The sequence below is a fragment of the Silurus aristotelis genome, assembly GCF_946808225.1.
Source record: "Silurus aristotelis genome assembly, chromosome: 1".
NCBI classification, from domain to species: Eukaryota; Metazoa; Chordata; class Actinopteri; order Siluriformes; family Siluridae; genus Silurus; species Silurus aristotelis.
In genome coordinates, this window is record NC_139574.1 from 37,729,974 (window position 1) to 37,752,362 (window position 22,389).

General features: G+C 35.9%; 2 protein-coding genes across 2 annotated transcripts in view; both read left to right on the plus strand.

Annotated features, from left to right (window-relative positions):
* The window catches only part of LOC310724248 (uncharacterized protein), a 55,949-nt gene extending 52,723 nt beyond the window's left edge, over positions 1–3,226 (plus strand). Inside the window, exon 5 of the mRNA XM_083538033.1 lies at positions 1,834–3,226. Coding sequence (XP_083394159.1) covers positions 1,834–1,898 — 65 coding nt within the window. The 3' untranslated portion in view covers positions 1,899–3,226. The remainder of the gene's footprint in view (positions 1–1,833) is intronic.
* The window catches only part of LOC310724284 (uncharacterized protein), a 699,798-nt gene that overhangs the window by 546,592 nt on the left and 130,817 nt on the right, over positions 1–22,389 (plus strand). The gene's annotated exons all lie outside the window — the stretch shown is intronic.

Genomic DNA, 22,389 nt, shown 5'->3' on the forward strand with positions numbered 1-22,389 from the left:
GTGTTCAGACATGCTGCCTTGATCACGCTCTACATTGCCTTGGGTTAATACAGTTATTGTTGTGCAAGCTTTATGGATTATTGCAGTTCAGCTTTGAAAGAACTTCTCTAAATGCATGATTATAACCGAGTACATATACTTAAACAGAATTATAATATTAATGTAAACATTTTATCTTACACCTGATGTAGTCTATAATATGACAGGTGACAGAGGCATCACCCATCAGATACTCATCACCTCCTGAAATGCAGATGTGGAGCTCTGGATGTCTCAGCTGGCAGATTTCTATACCACCCGGAAAATGTGTGTAAGATTATCAGGGTGTGTGGTGCAGGGGCGTAGCCATCATTTCAAAAGTGGGGGGGGACGAAATTTCTAGTGTTACCTGTTTGTTTTTTTCAGTTAACCCTTGTGTAATTGACAGGTTTTATTTTTAATTATATTTTTTTGCTTTATATGCTTTATGATTATATATGATTATCATTTACCCAGTTTTCCTCCAGAAAAGGCAGAATAAAAAAAAAAAATTTCATTCAAGGTTTTTTTTTTTTTACAGTACTTAATAATCTATAACTTATTATCTTTTACAGCAATATCAACTGTGAATAATGGACAGTAAAGCTAAAAGTGTCTTCTTTTTAAAGATATTTAAATTGTGTATGTAGTACACCTTTATCAGGAACTGTTAACATTTAAAGTTAGGTAGCGCATTTTCAGCTGTGAGTCCCAAAATCTGTGTCGAGGCCTAACAGGTTAAAGGTTTTCTAAAAGGCCTTAAAATACCGCTCATTTAACTTGTTTCAAACCATATCAGATTACTATAGCAGACATTTCTGATAACATGCAAGACCAAATCTAAAATTATTACAGTATATTGAATCATTTTATATTGTTTTTCAGATGCACCACTGCTCAGATTGTGGGAAGAGTTTTACTAAAATTGCTGTACTGAAAAGACACCAGCGTATCCACACAGGAGAGAAGCCGTATCACTGTGAACAGTGTGGGAAGAGTTTTACTCAGCAGGGTACTCTCAAATCACACCAGCGTATCCACACAGAAGAGAAGCTGTATCACTGTGAACAGTGTGGGAAGAGTTTTACTAAACAGGATCATCTCAAATCACACCAGCGTATCCACACAGGAGAGAAGCCGTATCACTGTGAACAGTGTGGGAACAGTTTTACTAAACAGGATCATCTCAAATCACACCAGCGTATACACACAGGTTAGAAGCTGTATCACTGTGAACAGTGTGGGAAGAGTTTTACTCAACAGGGTCATCTCAAATCACACCAGCGTATCCACACAGGAGAGAAGCCCTATCACTGTGAACAGTGTGGGAAGAGTTTTACTCACCCGAGTGCTCTCAAATCACACCAGCGTATCCACGCAGGAGTGAAGCCGTATTACTGTGAACAGTGTGGGAAAAGTTTTACTCAACAGGATCATCTCAAATCACACCAGCGTATCCACACAGAAGAGAAGCCGTATCACTGTGAACAGTGTGGGAAGAGTTTTACTCACCCGAGTACTCTCAAATCACACCAGCATATCCACACAGGAGTGAAGCCGTATTACTGTGATCAGTGTGGGAAGAGTTTTACTCATCATAGTAATTTTAGAATACACCAGCGTATCCACACAGGAGTAAAGCCGTATTACTGTGAACAGTGTGGGAAAAGTTTTACTCAACAGGATCATCTCAAATCACACCAGCGTATCCACACAGAAGAGAAGCCTTATCTCTGTGAACAGTGTGGGAAGAGTTTTAGTGCTCGGAGTGTCCTCCTCAGCCACCGGCAGAGTCATACAGGACAGAAGCTGTACCACTGTGGACACTGTGGACGGAGCTATGTTTATCAACACTCATTAAGGAACCACAAGTGCTCTAACGTACAACCATAAAACAAATCATCTTCTTAAATTTCTTATTTGAAGGGTTGTAAAGGGAAATTGTACTGTAAATATCAGGGGAACTTTAAATTGTAATGTTAATTTTAATTCGCTCTAACAAACTGGACACCTTTCCAAGCCATCAGAACATTGTTGGTCCATCTACAGTTACACTACAACTACACTTTATGCCAACATGTATGAGGCTACCTGAGCATCTCACCCATATGTGCTTTCTGAACATTATCTAATGAAACGGCTTCCAATCCATTGTCCCCTTAGCCCAGTGTTACTGATTTACTGCAAACTTGAGCTTGATCACACGGTTACACAGCAAGATCAGGGAATATATTTTTGTTGTATATGTCTGGACCTATAAGAATTAAAGTGCAGACAAATCTAACCCTAAGTCTTTTTTTAATCTAAAATGTTAAATGTATAAACCTTTAGGTATTTTGCACCGACGTTCATTTTTTTGTGTTTCTCTAACTTCGAATAAGTTTATTAGTCAACTGTAATGTTTGGTTGAGGAGTTGTAATGGTATGGGGCTGTACTTTAGGGGTAAGACTTAGCCCTTGACTTAAAGTGTAGGGAAATGTTTATTACTTTAGCATACCAAATCATTTTCGACAATGCTATTCTTCTAATATTGTGGGAATAGTTTGGAGACGGCCCTTTATTAATCCAGCATGACCATGCTACAGTGCACAAACTGAGATTCATAAAGACATGGTCGGATGAGTTTGGTGTGGAAGAACTGAACTGGCCTGCACAGAGCTCTAATCTCGACTTCACTGAACACCTTTGAGATTAAGGTGAACGTTAAAAGTCAATTATTCTAAATGGACTGTATGAGTCTCGGTGTCATTAAAAACGTCTTCAGGAACATTTTTTTGTGATTATTTCATGAACAGTTCACTTATTTTTCTCTTGCTATTTTTTGTTAACTTATACTTTCATTTTTTATAAGAAAGAAAATAGAAATGCTGGTGATAAAAACAATGTTTTGATTCTATATCATAGATGATTATGAAGTATCAACAAATCATCATTGTTATTTACTAAATTAAATTCCAGTTATTAACAAAATTCTATTATACAGAAGAATAAAATGGAAAGCAATCAACTTTAATGTGGGAGCATTAAAATCTGTGTTTTCAGGGTCCAACTGTGACACTCAGTAACTTCAGGAGTCTCAGTCTAGAATTGTATGCAGTTCTCACTGCTCTGAATACAAGAACACCCGAGCTTCATCACCAAATGGAAATAAAAGTTAATTAATAACCAAAATAACTAAAATCTAATGGATATTTACACTACATGCTGCATACGAAAATTACATGTGCATACTAATTTCCACTTAAATATAAAGAAAATGGTGCAATGTGCTTTTTGAACAAGTTAATATGGTTCATTTAAATGTATAGTATAAGCAAACATTACAGGTTTGAATATGTGTGCAGCTCAGTGTTGCAAAAACTAAATAATACAAATTTACTTACATATAAATACACTTTTGCTCCACTATTACATTAGGATTAGTTTACACACTGAAATACCTTATACAAATCGCACAGAGTGGGTAGTTTATTAGTAATATTTATCTACATTATATGGGCATCGTGTGGGCATGGGGGCAGAGTGGGCCCCAGTTTAGTCAGGGTTGTGGGCCCCTGTTAGGTTGCCTATTTTGTTTATTCGAGGGCCCTGAATGGGCCACATTTGGGCTATATTTAGCTATATTATTCAATTGATGATAAATTCAATTGATATGTTTTTGCGTGTTTTATATGATCGAAACAAAAATTTTATATATTAACAATAACATAGTACGACCTTCAGTAAAAAAAAACAAAAAAAACAATTCGCGTGTGCAGCTCACAGAGTCTCCCATTGGCTCCTGTGTTCCCGCCTTCTCATTCTGAAGAAACGGTCATCACTCACTACTACTGATCACCTGACCTGGATCACCTGACCTGACCTGGATAACCTGACATCTCTGTCACAGTAAGAAATTATCTTTTGTTTTAAAATAATAATCAGTTAAAAAAAATAATCACCTGACCTGACCTGAACTGACCTGACCTGACCTGACCTGGATAACCTGACATCTCTGTCAAGTTAAGAAATTTCATTTAATGTATACTTCTGAAAGATTGTGTGGTAATTAAAGTTACAGGCACGATATAAAGAAGGTAAGTGTGGAGAGTGAACTGGTTTACCTCAGAGATAAACACCTGTGGAAAACTGAACATCCTTAACGTTTAGCAGATAACTAGGACATTGTCTACTAAAATGTGGAAATAATGACTTTTCAAACCATTTTCACCTGTGTTTTCTCCATAAAGTGTCCTCATGATAACAGGAGGGTGAAACAGTAAAAGCACTGTGGAGTCTCTTTCTCTTTCACTACCTCAATAACATGTGTATATACAATACACAGAGAAAAGCTCTAAGGAGATTGTGACAATACTTAACATTATTTTAATGTGATTTAGATGAAATATGTAGAGGTGATAAAAAAAAAAAGTTCATATTTATATAATTTCTAAACATTACTAAAAATATGATACGTTATGATTACGTTAAAGATAATAAACATCATTTTGCACAGTTCATAAAGTCAGTCAGATCAGTTAACAGTTTGGGCAAATGGTGGATTAGAAGGTGTTTACAACCTTGTGATTTTTTGACTGATAGTCTTATGCTCATGTAAATTGCATGCATACAAATAATGGGTTGTGCCCTGGTTGATGCAGTATCATGCTCTTTATATAAATTTTTTGCTTTACAGGAAGCCTAAAGCAGAACCGTTTGCTGAAAACTGTCAGTAAGAAAGAGCTGGAGAAAGCGCTTTGTAAATGGTTCACAAATGCAAGAGACAGAAGGCAACCGTGCTTTGAGAGCCCAGCGGGACCATGATCAGAGTGCAGTACAGCCGGAAGTGCAAGTCATATAACCTATAGCTAGGGCTGCACAATTAATCATATTTTATCCCGATCACTGTTTTTGCCTCTGTTTAATTAAAGGAATACTCCACCCTGAGATGAAAAAATATCTTATAAATTACTTATCCTCAAGGCATCCTATACAGTGGCTGATAGAGCTCAACGTGCTACAACTTAAGAAAACACATGCAAATAGAAAAAAACACCAGCAAATAAAAAAACAACAACCTTATCAGTTTGACAACACATGTGCTGCAAATCCTCACAACACAACCAAGTACAGAAACATGCTGCAAATCCTCACAACACAACCAAATAGCACAGATCACAAAATAAATGTTTCAAGGGGACCACAACAAGTGACAAACCCGTCTGGGACTGCTTATTGTTCAATGTTTATTCGTCAGTGGTGTTGATGTGTGTCGATGACCTGAAAGGTGAGTTGTTTGTTTATTTTATCATTGTTTGTTTATGATTCCTTGGCCTTTTGGATATTATTATCCTAAATAATCTGATGAAATACACAGTTAACTGTAAAACGTTATTATGTTAACTGGCAAAGCCAAGGAATCATGATCAGGATGTTAAAATAAACAAAAAACTCACCTTTCAGATCATCAACAACACCACTGATCAATAGACACTGAACAAGCAGTCCCAGGGTCGTCACTTGTTGGGGTTCCCATGAAAAATGTATTTTGTGGTCTGTTCTATTTGCAGTGTGAATGAATTGGTTGTGTTGTGAGGATTTGCAGGACGTTTCTGTATTTAGTTGCGTTGTGAGGATTTGCAGTGCGTGTTGTTTAGCTGATGAAGATGTTTTCTTAATTTGCTGGTGTTTTTTGTATTTGCATATGTTTTCTTCAGTAGCAGTGCGTTGAACTTTCTGGTCCACCGTGATCCGAGGTGTGACTTACATCTTTCAGCTGATCAGAATCATTGTTCAATCACTGGATTTTGGCAAAAGCCAAATATTCGTTTAAAAGTCAAGTTGAGACGCAAGGTTGATATTTTAATTGTTACATTCCTAAGTTTTGGATTCCGTGACTGGTCCCCCGGCATAAGTTATTACTGTGTGAGGCAGAGGTGGGAACAATTCACTGATGAGATTCTAAGATATGTCTTAATTATATTGATGCATGTTTTTTTAGATGCTGCTGTGAATGGTAGTATTTTAAAATGTACTAAATTGCCTTTTCTGTCTTCTCTTTCTTTACTGTTTTGTAGGTGTGCAGCCAAGGAATCTGCATAGACCCACCAGTGAACTATTCCACATTAGTAATTCTGTTATTCCTGTTTCCTGTTTACTTGAATTAATTTAAATTAAATGTGATTCACACATTCTGAGTTGAAGTCATTTATTTTGCACAGTTCAAATACTCAACCATGTAATTTTAAACATAGAGCAGCACATAAAATCAACTAATATTAGTTATTTGTTTGGTCAGGCACAGTTTTACATTGTAACTGAGGTTTGAAATGGTTTGACAGTGGATTTTCCATAGTAAGATTAAGTAGACATTAAGTTCACCCACAGAAATCAATCATGAAATTAATAAATGGGACCCAAATCTCACCCACTGTGGTCCCATAACAACCCCATGAAGAGGCCATTTGTGGGTTGACCATGATTATTTTGGGATTTATACATTTTACATTCACATGTTTGGTATAATTTTAAAGGTCTTAGTGTGATTGGAAATATGATCTCAGTCCCATATCAAACCCCAGGTTTGGGGAAATTCTGTCCTACTGACATAAGGGTTGCCCCGGAGAAGATCCTTATCAGGTGTTCTAGGTAACATTTGGTTTATAGGTCACATCCTGTCCCAAGAAAGGGTTTGCAAAGCTTTTATCACTTTGAATTTACAAGTTTTTACGATGGTTTCGGTATTTAAGGAAATTTGGCGAAACAAGCATTCTGTAGTCAGAACTTCTCTGTGTGTGTCTCTATTGCCAGGTACAGTGATTCTTTAACATTTCTTTAGTAAACTGCATTGTTAAAATATTTGGTTTCATGCTGATCATTTCATGCTTCTATTATTTGTTTTAAATGTGACATTTGTTTATTGATTATTGCCTGGCAAATAAATGTAAAATTCTTGATTATCTCACTTCCTGAAATCATTTATATCTAGCTGATTATGTAGCCTGGTGTTACCACAAATCTATGACCAGGATAGTACAAACTGAAGGCTCATGAACGGATGGAGCATAGAGCACAACGTCTGAGACCTTCTGATTTCTGACTATTACTGATTTAGCAAGTTGAGAGGTCCCCTGGTGGTCTAGTGGTTAAGATGCAGCGCTCCCACCGCTGCGACCCGGGTTCGATTCCCGGTCAGGGAACCATCCCCAGCCACTCTTAGTGCCGGTCCCAAGCCCGGATAAATTGGGGAGGGTTGCGTTAGGAAGGGCATCCAGCGTAAAACATGTGCCAAATCAAACGTGCGGAGGATCCGCTGTGGCGACCCCTAACGGGAGAAGCCGAAAAGAAAGTTTAGGTCTAGTGGTTAAGATGCAGCGCTCCCACCGCTGCGACCCGGGTTCGATTCCCGGTCAGGGAACCATCCCCAGCCACTCTTAGTGCCGGTCCCAAGCCCGGATAAATTGGGGAGGGTTGCGTTAGGAAGGGCATCCAGCGTAAAACATGTGCCAAATCAAACGTGCGGAGGATCTGCTGTGGCGACCCCTAACGGGAGAAGCCGAAAAGAAACTTGAGGTCCCCTGGTGGTCTAGTGGTTAAGATGCAGCGCTCCCACCGCTGCGACCCGGGTTCGATTCCCGGTCAGGGAACCATCCCCAGCCACTCTTAGTGCCGGTCCCAAGCCCGGATAAATTGGGGAGGGTTGCGTTAGGAAGGGCATCCAGCGTAAAAAACATGTGCCAAATCAAACGTGCGGAGGATCCGCTGTGGCGACCCCTAACGGGAGAAGCCGAAAAGAAACTTACTGATTTAGCAAGTTGTAACTAAGTGGCTAAATACATTATTCTTTATGCATGAGCAACCATTGAGAGTTCTATTTAAAGAATATTAGTTTACCGTTATATCATCTGACTAAGATTCGGACTGGCCAATGTGCCTCCTTGAGCAGGTATCGTTAGCCAAGCACAAGGTTCTAAGCGACTCCGGATCCATAATGAATGATTAATTGAAAAGACAGAATGCAACCAATAAGGTGATCATCTTAAATTAGAGATATTTAAGTTAAATCTTCATTATAAATTGGAGTCAGATTAGAGGTAAAAATTAGATTCATGTAACAAAGTGCAATCCATTTGAGTAATCTTTTACAGCCGCGCGAAAGACTAACACGCAGCATACCTTCACCCACACCAGTGGAGTCCGTCATTGGGCCATTGGGTGGGCACCTTACATCTTACTTAGATTTTAGTTCTGTGTTGCTTTGTGTCATTTTGTCTTGTATTATAGAGCACTTCGGTCCTTAAGCAATATTGTTATGTTTTACTGTGTACTGCACCAACTGTACAGCATATGATTAAAATGACAATAAAAACAATTTATTTCACTGTAGGAGCTATTTTTAATTTCTTGTACAGATAGATAGATAGATAGATAGATAGATAGATAGATAGATAGATAGATAGATAGATAGATAGATAGATAGATAGATAGATAGATAGATAGATAGATAGATAGTTAGTTAGTTAGTTAGTTAGTTGAGACTGGAGGTGACCTAAAAACCAAAAACCTCCTGTGGTAAAAAATACAAAAACAAAAAACTAACACCTGATAGAGATCTTCTCCGGGACAAATTTCATATCAGTAGGACAGAATTTTCCCCAAACCTGAGATCTTTATTTTTGGTCTGTTCTACTGATATTGTACTGAGATCATATTTCCAATCGCACTGAGACCTTTAAAATGATACCAAACAAAAGTTAAAATTTATACATTCTTAAATTATAATAACTGCAGAATGCAAGTATAGTAGTTTGAATTCCAGGAACTTCTTAATTATCTTTCCATGACCCGGTCATATCCCCAGGAGGGAAAGAGGGGGCTCAAGCATGGGTGAGAGGGCAGCTGAACAGATGTCTTCCTCTCCTCAAATTAAAGAGATCTTCTCCTCAGATTAGAAAGTTTAATGTTCTGTTGCATGGCAGTTCTCTGGGTCTGACCTCATGGAAAGATCTGACCATCCTTACAACTTGCTCAATAATTCCTGAGGAACAGGAAATGGCAGCACTGGAGAGCAAAAATCTGTAAAGCTCTGGGCAGGTTTAGATTCAGCATGTGAGCACATGTTTATTCATTCATTCATCTTTTCCCTCTTGTCCGAAATTCGGGTCGCGGGGGCAGCAGTCTAAGCAGACTCCCTAGACATTTCTCTGTGTCCAGGGATCGGGCTGTCAAGGCCCCCGCCTTCGACTGCTGCCCAATCCTCTCAGCACCGGTCCCTTACGGTCCCTCCTGCAGGTGGTGAGCCCACGGGAAGGCGGCCCCACATCGCTCCGACATCACGGTCCTTGATTTTATTTTTCTCGTAAGGGTCCCCTGGAGCATAGAGGGTTAAGGGCCTTGCTCAAGGGCCCAAGAGTATGTGAGCACATGTGTTACATATAATAAAGTAAAAATCTATAATTATTGTAATGTTTAATAAGTATGTAATATTTCACATTTTGTTGTGTTTTGTTTCTTTTATTAAAGTGTTGGACTTCATTTAAATCATAACTAAAAGTTTTAAGTTTAGTTAGAATGCAGCCTTATAACATCTACTGTTAAAATAAAACTTTTAACAACCTCGGTTAGTTAAAAAAAAATCTGAAATAACACTTTGGCATTCAAAACATTACAAAATAATTTAATTAAATTAATTAATTTTAATAACTCAATCCATTCAGTTTTGTTTGGTTCAATAATTTCTACTCTGTAGATTCAGTTCAAGTAACTCGGTTCAAAAGAGTTTGGTTCAATAAATTCATTTAAAAATAATAAGGTCCAGAAGAGTCGGTTCACTGGTTTCAGTTCAATTGAGTCTGAATTGAAAGATTCACTGGTAAATGACTCGATTACACAGTTCTAACAAAATTTGTAACATAAAACATTCTGTCTCCTTAAAAATATTTCTTTCAGCAGTCTCACTCAAGAAAAAGAAACTTTTGTTCTGTTTGTGCAAAACCAGCAGCTGGTCAGAAAGTTCCTTCTCTGTTCCTGGGTTAGTTTGAGGGGTTCACCTCAGTCAGCTTCCCCTCTGTGGTTTGGCTCGTCATCTTACATCATCGTCTCATTGTAATGAACGGTGTTCCAGCATGAAAAAACCCTGACCTGCATATATACAGACAATAATCAGTTCCCAAACATCTCAACATTCACTGTTTCTAGTTCAATAACAAAACAAATAGCATTCGTACAGTTCAGAGTCTGATTTGAGATTTGTTTAAGTTTACATTTTATTTTTACAACATGTTTGATTGAGTTCTTGCATGTAGATGATACTTTTAATAAATTTAATATTAACTTCATGCAGTTTCTCAACATAAAGTCTGGATTTTATAAAAACCTTTTTGACAAAATAAATTGTTTCAATGTTAATAAATCTGTACTCGTTATTTCTACATTATTTATTATATTAATTTTAATCAGCTTCATTTAATTTCTGTTTCATTTATTTATATCACAAAAAATTCAGCTTAGAAATTAAACATGAACCCCCTGTATGTAAAACAGTAAACAGTTTAAGACGGTTTAATGTTATCAAGAAAAATATCTATAATATAATTATTAATATTAATGATAATATTAATAATAATAATAATAATAATAATAATAATAATAATAATAATAATAACTGCAGTTGATTCTAACTGCCCTCTAGTGGCTGTGTCAGGATTATTTTTTTTTACTTAAATATGTACAAATATTATTAATCGTTTTGTTGTCTAGTTATATCAAGTTGAGGAGTCTCCCCCGTGTGGATGGAGGAGGAACTGCTACAGTTTAGAGCCTGATTTGAGGTCAGATCAAGTTGAGTTCTAACAGTAAGTTTGATTGAGTTTTACATGTAAATGGTACATTTAATAAATTTAGTACCAACTTCATGCAGGTTCTTAGCATAAATAGTGAATTTTATAAAAACATTTTTGGACAAAATATATGTTATTAAATCTGTACTCGTCTTTTCTGGATGATTTAGTTTATTACATTAATATTAATCAGCTTTATTTAACTTGAATTTCATTTATTTATATTGCACTTATACACAAAAAACTTCTAGAGCTTCACCACTACATCACTCAAATACTACTGCCATGTGTAATCTTCTAATAAACCCTAATAGTGACATGGTGTTGTATAAATAATAGTAAATGTGAATATTCTTTTTAGATAAAAGTCATAAAGTGCATTTTAGGTGAATGTATGAACCACATCTGGCTTGAAAAGACCGGTGTCCAAATACTTTTGACCACACAGTGTGTATCAGCTAAAAAGCAACAGCTTCGGATCAGTCGCATTTCCACTGGGATTCAATCTGAAATATTACTTTTGATCATATGAAATATTTTATATTATATATTATATATTTGATTACAGATCATTGGACAAGACACCTGTCAGTCAAGGTATACAGGTGAATGACAGGTGTCTCGTCCAATGATCGGTAAGTTTACATTCACAAACGATACCTACCTTTTCCGGTTTGTCTGACTTGTCGTTGTGTTTTCAGATTTGTTAATGTGTTTTTGGATTTGTTAATTTGTTTTTGGATTTTTTATTTAGTTTTTAAATTTGTTAATTTGTTAATTTGTTTTCGAATTTGTTAATTTGTTTTTGAATTTGTTCATTTGCTTTTGGATTTGTTTTGTTTTTGCTTTTGTTATTTTGTTTTCGGATTTGTTAATGTGTTTTGCACTTCTCAGCCACCGTACTAATTTGTTAATGTTTGTTTATAACTTGGCTTATTTAAAAAAAAAAAAAGCAACATTTTATGTAAAATTCCCTTTAAAAGTGTAGTACAGTGTAATTCATCGTGATACCGCTAGAAGGAGCTAAAGTTTAGTAGAACATTACTGCTATCTACTGGACATCGAACACTTTTTAAAATGAAGTGGAAGATTAAACAGTACTGTATGATAAAGAAGTGTTTAAATAAAGACATTTATGTGCAGGAAGACCAGATGTAATTATTCTTACTGTTTGTGTTTAATTTATAATGTGACCCAGACAGCACCTATATTTTATAGTTTCACTGGAAACAATTTAAAATAAGGTTATGAATGTTTAAACACAATGATTATTGGTGAATGGGCTGTGAGGGAAGTGGCACCAAGTAAAATCTTGCCCAGGGCAGAAAATTGACCAGGGCCGGCCCTGTGCAGGATGGAGGGAGTGTGTTGAACTGTTGGAGCCGGCGTAGAGGATGGAGGGAGGGTGGGATTTCAGTGGAAAAGAAATATGAGTTGTTCATGTCACACAGATCTTTTTTTTTTTTTTTTTTTATCTCAATTCAGTGTCATTACAAAATAGGTTTAAATTTGTGGAGATTTTATTTGTACATTGTGTTCTTTCCTTTAAAATGGATTGATTGACAACGATCAAAAACCACTCCACATTGGACAAAGTTCTTATCCTTCATTCTTATTTTAGCCTTGTTTATTTCATTGGTTAAATATGATGCTACTTTTGGAGAAAAAATCAGTAACTTTTTTGAACTGCATTGTTAAAGAGTCTTCAACCAGCTGTAGTTTAGGGTACAGGTAGTCACGCGGACCAAAACCTGTTAACAAGCACACTGATTGGAGAGGCTTGTGTTATTGAATAAATATATTATTTAAGCAATTTTCTGTATCATTTCTTATTAATGAACTGATTTTATGAGATTAAGGGTGGATGATAATTGGCCAAACATATCGGACAAAATAAATCAGCACCACATATTGGTCATCCTGTATCACTCGACCTCTAGTTGTGAGTTTAAATGATATGCTCAGTTGTATGTATGAGATAATTGTAGTCTCTCAGCCTCTCTCAGTGATGATGAACTCGCACCGTATGACATCCGCTGATCAGCTGAAGCAGAAGGCGACTCGTCCCCGCTAAGTCAGAGACTGTCTGGAAGAACAGAGATCAACATTAAATATAACTTAAGCAAAAAAAGAATTATAATATTTGTACAGAATTAAGCAAAACGCATGCCCAACACTGCCACTAGAGGGCAGTGTGAGACTGACTTGAGGATGTGACCTGTGTGTTACAATTCATCTGTTTCTATAACCAACTGCAGTTATGATAATAATAATAATAATAATAATAATAATAATAATAATAATAATAATAATAATAATAATAATAATAATAATTATAAGTATTTGGGGGGCTGTTATGAATTGTCCTCTACTCCTTGTCTTGATCAACATACATCCTATAGTGATGTAGTGGTTCACATCATGGTCTTTGATGCCTGTCTTTTTGGGTTCAAATCTCCCCTGTACCTCTCCATTATTAGTGTAGTTACTGATAGAAAACATGAAAAGTTTTTTAAAACAACTTTCATGCAAAAGATCTTGTGGCTCAATTAGATGAGCGTTGCTTCTGGTTTGAGATTTTATTTGATGGTTTTTGTTGAACTTTTTCTACATTTAAAACAAACAAAAAAATCATTGACACTAAACTTAGAACAAGATTTTTTCTGGAAGAATTTACTTAAATTAAAGTCCACAGCAGCAGGTGTGATAAACTGATTTGGTGGGACGGATAACAACCTTCATCTCCTTCCACACAGCACTGAATATCAACACCTCATACCATGCGCACACACACACACACACACACACACACACACACACACACACACACACACACACACACACACACACACAGAATTCACATTGTCTTCTAATTCCAGGCTCACACTGTACGATTATTGAAATTTGTTCGACAAATTTGAGAAGATTTAAGACTCTTTTCTGCAGCGTTACTTCTCCTATGAAGCGTCAAACCAAGAACCAATAGGAGCGCCGAACCTGGTGAGTTCGTTACCATGACAACTTCAACCCAGCTTAAGGAAAATGTCGAAACGAGTCAGGTGGTCTGAACGTGTCACGGATCGATGGCATAAAACTTTGGATGAATCTTTTTTTTGCGTGAGTCAGTTTTTAACAGTTGTACAGTTTGACATTATGACACTGAGCAGTGGTGAACAGTAACAAAGTAAATCTAATTTACTTAATACTTAAGAAGCTTTTTGACGTATCTGTACAGTACTTTACTAAAGCATTTCCATTTGGGGAGACTTTTACTTCAGTACATTTTAAAGTCAAATATCGTACTTTTTACTCAACTACATTTTGCGATATCAGTCGCTCCTTTTTATTTCTGAATGAAAATCCTACTACTTTACACACTTAAGTAATTTGAAGGCAAATACTTTTGTACTTTTACTCAAGTGAAAGTTTAAAGAAAGCACTTTACGTTTTACTGGAGTAATATTTTACTGAGTGTATCTCTACTTTAACTCAACAACATGGTTTATGTACTTTGTCCACCACTACAACAGAGATCCTACTGCGTGACATGGGGATCATGTTCGTACAGTCTGACAAGCAACAATCAGAAAGGACTATATACATCACAATGCGCCTGGCAGTAGTCAAATATTTATTTTCAAGCTCTTACCACAAAACCACCAAAGTTCCACACCAACACACCAGTGTCAGAAGTGTTTTGGATTTTTGACATTCTTGAATTAAAGCCTTCCTGCACAACCCACAATGAGTTTTATGATCAGAACAGAAACAAATGGACTGAAGACATGCTCAACAGAACCAGCACAGTTCTACATTTGCTAACTGTACAAGCAAAGTTTGAATCAATCCAATGAGCTGTGCATAATTTACAAATGATACAAATCGATTTGAAGGCATGAATAAAGAAATAGAAAGGAAGCAAATATTATTATCTAAGCCAAATCTCTGTCTCAAGAGTTCTCTCAGATACACTGTGACGTAAACCAGTAACTTAAGTTTATTTCATATATTTCCTAACCCTCATAGATCCTAAACCACATCACAACTACAACAGTACAATAATCAAACATCCTGCAGAAGTCTGAGTTTATACATGGTAGGGATTTGCAGCTCCATAACGGACAACACAATGCGATTCAATGAAATACAATGCAATGGAAAAAATATTTGTTTGTTTTAATTTTTCTGCCAGTTATTTGACAATGATTGCTGTATGTTGAGTTATTTTTCAGGGGACAGTAAATCGATAGATAGATAGATAGATAGATAGATAGATAGATAGATAGATAGATAGATAGATAGATAGATAGATAGATAGATAGATAGATAGATAGATAGATAGATAGATAGATAGATAGATAGATAGATAGAATATATTAGCATGTGATATATATGTATATATGTAAGCATACGTACAGTGATTAAATATAAAGGCTATAACAGTGCAGAGACGTGTGGACATCATTAAGAGCCTAAGAACCAGAGAAATTGCACCTCTTCAAGTCAAGAACCTTTATATATATATATATATATATATATATATATATATATATATATATATATATATATATATATATATATATATATATATATATATATATATATATATATATACACAGAGGTGGCAAAAGTACACACATCCTTTACTTAAGTATACTCGGGTACAAGTTGAAGTACTGATTATACCTTTTTACTTAAGTGAAAATAAAGAAGTCTTGGCACATCATATTAATATTAGATAGATAGATAGATAGATAGATAGATAGATAGATAGATAGATAGATAGATAGATAGATAGATAGATAGATAGATAGATAGATAGATAGATAGATAGATAGATAGATAGATAGATAGATAGATAGATAGATAGATCTAGACGCAGAGACGTGTGGACATCATTAAGAGCCTTTGCTATGTTTCCACACGGACAGTTAATGAGTCAAGAAGATTTATATATAATTATAGACATTTTACAGATTTGAATGATAAATTGTTTTTATCTGTACGATCAGTAAAGACAGTAATTTAAGTTTGTTTCGCCATTATGAGGGTAAAACCCACAAAACGCCACCGAGAGGTTTAATTGTGTAAAACATGACGGAATTGGTGTTTGATTTGAGACTTGGCGCAGAAATAAAAACACAAGCAGAGAAAAGATGATGATGACGATGAATGTGTCTGTTCTCAGTCATGTTTACATCACTGACTCCCTCTGTCTCATCCACGTTAACCCCAAACTTCTTACTGCCTTCTGTCTGCTGATTCTTATCTTCGTAAAGAGTGAGAGTCAGGACTTTATACACCAGCGGATTGAAAAAGACGCGCAGTAACAGGAAATCGGTTGTTCGGCTGAAATTAGCGCGCAGTGAAAAGAAAAATTTTATATTTCACCAAATCAATGGATTAAAACTAAAGTAACGAGCCTGTTTTGAAAATGTAAAAAGTAAAAAGTACAGATATTTGTGTAAAAATGTAGAGTAAAAGTAAAAAAAATAAATAGTGGAGTAAAGTACTGATACCAGAAAAATCTACTTAAGTACAGTAACGAAGTATTTGTACTCCGTTACTTCCCACCTCTGAGATATATATATCTTCAATGTATTATTATTTTATGTTTAATGTCTAATTTGCTACATTTTTGATGTAGTAATGATTTATTTTTATTATTAATTAAAAATTAATTACACTTTTTTGTTTTATCTATACATTATTATAAATACTTTTTAAAAGCTTTCCCAAATGTCTTTTTTTTCCCCTTTTTTCATACACAGCTTTTATAGAACAACAACACAACATACATTGTCACAAAGAAATACTAATAAAATACATAAAGTACAAATATAAATGTGTAATTTAATTTAATGTACAAGAGCAAAAATGTACACACATTTATCTACAGATATAAAAAGTCATACATAAAGAGTAAATTACATTTACTCTTAGAATAGTATAATAATAATAATAATAATAATAATAATAATAATAATAATAATAATAATAATAAATAAAGTTTTTGTGATTCAGATTAAATAATGGCATATGAATTGGGATATGCAAATGAGCTGTGATGTCATAAGACCTCTGCCTTTTTTTATTACACAACAGCTGACACAGGAAGAGAATTTTTGCACAAAATCTTTGCAGTTGAGAAATGTAGCTAGTTCGGTTTATAATATAATGATAATAAATATAATAATATAGAATAAGAGGGTGCATAAAGTTCACCCATGTATTTCAGCTCAGGTCAGCTTCAGCTATCAGTAGTAGAATCAAGTATATGTATGTTGACCCGCGTTCGATTCCCGGCCCACGCAAAACCTTTAGTGATTATGTTCAGTTGCAAAAGTAACAACCTCTAAGCAGTCTTGCTTCTATTTGCTTCCCTTGAACACTTGGCGTTTGTGTATTAGATGGAACCGCCTGTCATCATAGACACCGGCAAAACATTTTAAAATCACTTGGCTTCTTCTTCTTCTTCTTCTTCTTCTTCTTCTTCTTCTTATTATTATTATTATTATTATTATTATTATTATTATTATTATCCAACTCTTTTTTATTGATGCACTTCAAACAGAAAGACACTCAGGCGAGAAAGACAATGGAACAGTGGTTAATTTAGTCCAACAACAAGAAATTGGTCTCTCTCTTTCTAAGTTATACACACAATCACAATCATGAATATGAGCATCAAGAACAGCAGAAAGAAATAAAAAAATTAAAAATAAAACAAAATAAAAGATTTGCACCTAGGTACATTAACACTCAAATATATATGTTTTTCTTTCTCCTTTCTACATCTACCAAGAAGTCAGGGACAAGGGGAAGAGCTCAAAAAGGCTAAACAAAGAGAACAGGATTTTATTTTCCTCTTTCTCTTAAATATGATAAGAATGGTTGCCAGGTGGTGTAAAACTTTTCCGTAATACCAAGTAATGTAAATCTGATCTTTTCTATTTGAATAAACTGAGACAGATCATGTATCTAATGAGAAGAACTGGGTGGGTGAGGATTCTTCCAATTCAGTAATATAAGTCTCTTTGCTACTATGAAACAAAAGGCGAGCATGTTTGATTGTAAGGATGACAAGAAGGGATTTGTGGGGTTGAGTCCAAATAATGCTATTAGGGGACATGGTTTAATATCTAAAATGAAGTATTTAAAGATTGGTTTAAAAATTGATGTCCAGAAAGAGGTCAAGGCTGGGCAAAGACAAAAAGTATGATAAAGAGTAGCCGGAGCCGCCGACACCGATCACAAGTTGGATCCATACCAGGGTTAATTTTATATAGTTCGGTCTTTGTCCAATACACTCTATGCAACAATTTAAACTGTATTAACGAATGACGGGCGCATATAGAGGAGGATGTACACGACCAAGGGCCTTGGACCATTCCTCATCTGTGAAATTATAATTAAGGTCCGATTCCCAGTTACTCTTTATTTTAGAAAGTGATGAAGAGCCCGATTGAACAACGAATGAAATTTTTTTTAATAAATATTAGAGACAGTACTGTGATGAACCCACATTTATATTTTATTTCTCTATTGTATTGTTTTATTTTAATTTAATGTACAGATGTATATTAAATGTATTATTGTATTAATCTGTATACAGATTAATAATTTAATCTGTATTTTATTTTGTCATAAGGTCATCTATTTGTCTGATTAAGTACATGGCAATAACATAAGGATAAGTAATATACAGTGGTAAAGATGTTATCAATGTTTAATCCTCTTATGCTTTGTTTGCATGGAGAGCAGAGGAAAAAAAAAACAGAAAAGAGTTCATGAGCAGGTCAACGAGTTCGGATACGGTCAAATGGCTAGTGATCATCTCGGCATGCTTTGTGATTGGTTCATTCTTGATCACACGCGATAGAGCGTGACTTCGCGGAGGAGAACTTTCTGGAAGCGCGACTTCGGTGGGATGACGGACAAGCTTCGGATGCACTTCGTTGTCGCAAGGGACATGGTTGAATTATATGTCTTCTCACTTTTTGGATCCCTTTCTTTGCACAGATCTCATGGACTTTCTCGGGAGTGGATACCATATTTTTTGGATGTTTTCCAGGATTTTCGCGCCGTCACCATTTTGAAACAGTGACAGAGACACTACGTGCATGCATGTGCGGTAGGATAGTCGAGATGGCCATGCCTAAAGGACAGTGAGATGTATCAGCAGGCTACTGGTAATGTTAATATGTTTTGGGGGTGATTTGAATGTGAACCTTTTTGTTTAAGACCTAAAAAAAAAAAAACGACTGTGATATAGTGAGCTGTAAATTAATTTCAAATGGGTTTCAGATAAAAGATTGAAACGGATTCATGACTCCATGCCTGTATTTGCTGTTATCCTGGTACTTAACAGTACCCTTACAAAGTTTTGTTTCTAAAACTTGATCAATCTCTTGTTTAGGAGGTGGGTGCAGGAAATAAGAGAACGTGTTCCTTACAAAATCACGAATTTGGAGATATTGCAAAAAATGAGTTTTAGGGAGGTTGAAAAAGTGACAAATGTATTCTCCTGAAAAAGATCATTAATGTTCACAATGCCCCTTCTAAACCACAGTGCAAAGGATCCGTCCGAAATAGAGGGTAGAAAGGAGGGGTTTTTATATTTAGGAGACAGACCTGATGCTGCCTGGAAACCGAAATGTTTTCTAAATTGTTTCCAGATTTTAAGGCTTTGTAGAACTAAAGGATTGAAGGAGTAATCGGATGTTTTCAACGCTAATGAAGAGCATAATAAAGCATGCAGAGGCACGTGAGGATGGACGAGGTCAGACAGGAGTCTCTCCATGGGCTATGATGTTTGCTGACGGTATTGTGTTTCGTGGTGAGAGTAGTGAGCAGGTTGAGAAGAGTCTGGAGACGTGGAGGTACAGCCTGGAGAGAAGGAGAATGAAAGTCAGTAGACATGTGTGTGGATGAGAGGGAGAGCACTGGAGTGGTGAAGGTGTACGAGTTTAAATACCACAGTTTTGAAACCATCTCAGAAATCGTTTGAGGAGGTCATGACACAATCAATTGTCCTTATAAAGATTGTGAGCTGACAACCAGTGTCCTTTCAACTTTCAGTAGCCATGAATCTAAAGGTTTGAACTTTCTGTCTTTCAGGCTTCTGATGTGCTGCTCAAAGAAAATCTAGAGCTCTTAAAAGGTCTACCTTTGTTTATGAGGGAAAAGTCTGGAAACTTCCTGAAGTCTTGCCTGGTAAGTGTGTTATCAGTGTGTTTATAGTCATATTTTCTTATACCTGAGGTACAGATCCTGTAAAGAGAAAACTGTTCCAGCACAAATGAAGTAATACAGTATATCGCCAAAAGTATTGGGACACCCCCTGAACAGGTTTGATTACTTTTATATTTATTATAGTAAAAAAAAACACAATGTTAAGTAATTAAATATTTCATTATTTTGTACATTTTCTTTGATTTTGAATCATTGGACATGGAGAGGTTCAACATTGGGTTCCTCTCATATTTCTCTGATGTGCTGCACATTTCTTCTCTTTCTCACACTGATTTAGAGAATCCTGGAGCTCCATGCTGGTTTTGTTCCAAAGTGACCTCCAGCTGAGCAACTGCAATTTCCTGATTTCTTATTTTTTTGTATGTTTGTCACACGTTAATGTTTTAGATCATCAACCTCATTTATATATTAGTAACAATAACACAAGTGAACATGCAGTTTTTAAATGGTCTCTTTCTCATGGTGGAGTCATAAACACTTTCACATTCTTTGGATGTTGTTGTGGGGTCTTTTGTGACCTCTTGGATGAGGCGTCCTTGTGCTCTTGGGGTAATTTTGGTCAGCCGGCCACTCCTGGAAAGGTTCTCCACTGTTCCATGTTTTTGCCATGTGTGAATAATTTCTCTCACTGTGGTTCACTGGAGTCCCAAAGCTTTAGAAATGGCTTTATAACCTTTTCCAGACTGATAGATCTCCATTACTTTCTTTCCCATTTGTTTCTGAATTTCTTTGGATCTCAGCATGATGTGTAGCTTTTGAGGATCTTTTGGTCTACTTCACTTTGTCAGGCAGGTCCTATTTTAGAGATTTCTTGATTGTGAATAGGTGTGGCAGTAATCAGGCCTTTGTGTGGTGAGAGAAATTGAACTCAGGTGTGATAAACAACAGTTTTAACAGGGGGGCAAACACTTTTTCACACAGGGCAATGTAGATTTGGATTTTGTTTCCCCTTGATAATAAAAACCTTCATTTAAAATCTGCATGTCGTGTTCCCTTGTGTATCTTTTACTAATATTTAAATTAGTTTGACGATCTGAAACATTAAAGTGTGACAAACATGCAAATAAATATACACAGTGGTGTGAAAAAGTGTTCCTTCCTGATTTCATACTACTACAAAAGTATGTACTTGATATACAATGCTATTTTTTTTCTTTCTTTGTCTTTCAACAGTCATTTAGTTGAATCTTCTGAGGAGAAGTGGGTTCCACACACCAGCCATCAACCAGAAAAGAGGTTTAAGCAGTCTCCAAACTCAGCACCTGTTTCAGCTCTACCAGTAAGAGTGAGAGACAGAAAATACCAGTCTTCACTGGTTGTATCCCCCAACACACCTAAAGAGAGGTGGAATCAGGATTTTACACCCCAGCCAGTCTGTAGATCATCTGTCATAGCACTTGTTGATGAGAAGATGTTGGGAACGGGCTACAAACTGTTCGTTGACGACTTCTACACAAGTCCAGCACTGTTTAGAGATCTCCTAAAAAATAACATCTGAGCATGTGGGAAAATTCAGTCCTCAAACCATCACCAACAAGCTTCTGAAAAAAGCTCCTCGAGGCCTCATCACTGGCTGAGAGAAGAGGATGTGCTGTTTGTAGAATGGAAGGATAAAAGGAAGGTCCAGATGTGCTTCATCATTCACAGAGGCACTGAAGGAAGCATTGTGCTACTTTTATTTTCATTACTTTCTTCTTCTACTGTTTTTCTAATGTTCAAATACCAGTCTTATGCTTATTGTGTAAATGTTATTATTCCCAGTACATTTGGTTATCAGGCTGCTTTTCCTCAAACAGACGGAGGGAGAAAAGGACTACACACAGTCTCAGTATAATGTTTATAGGAATCTCGTTTTTGTTGTATTTTCTCCAAAGTTAAAATATAAACTCATTACACATGTGACTTTTAACCCGTCACTATTCTGGATTGTTTCAGGACCGAATTCATGTATTTATATATTTTAAAAAAATAATGTTTTATGACTTACACATTTTTTTCTAAGGAACTTCAGCATCTTTGGATGATGTAAAGCCCAAAGTGTGTTCTTTCAAAACAGATGTAAATTGTGTATGTAGAACACTGTTGTCAGGAACTTTTACCATTGAAAGTCAGGAAGGTCATTTTCAGCTGTGAGGCCCAAAAGTGGGGCTGAAACCGAACAGGGTTCAAGAAACCGGGTTTATTTTCATATAAGTAACAGTATTTAGTTCAGTAAACTTAAGTTCATTTAAAGGAGAATTCAGTGCTGTTTAGTTCAGTAAAGTCTTCATTTAATCCAAAACTATTCGATTCATTAAG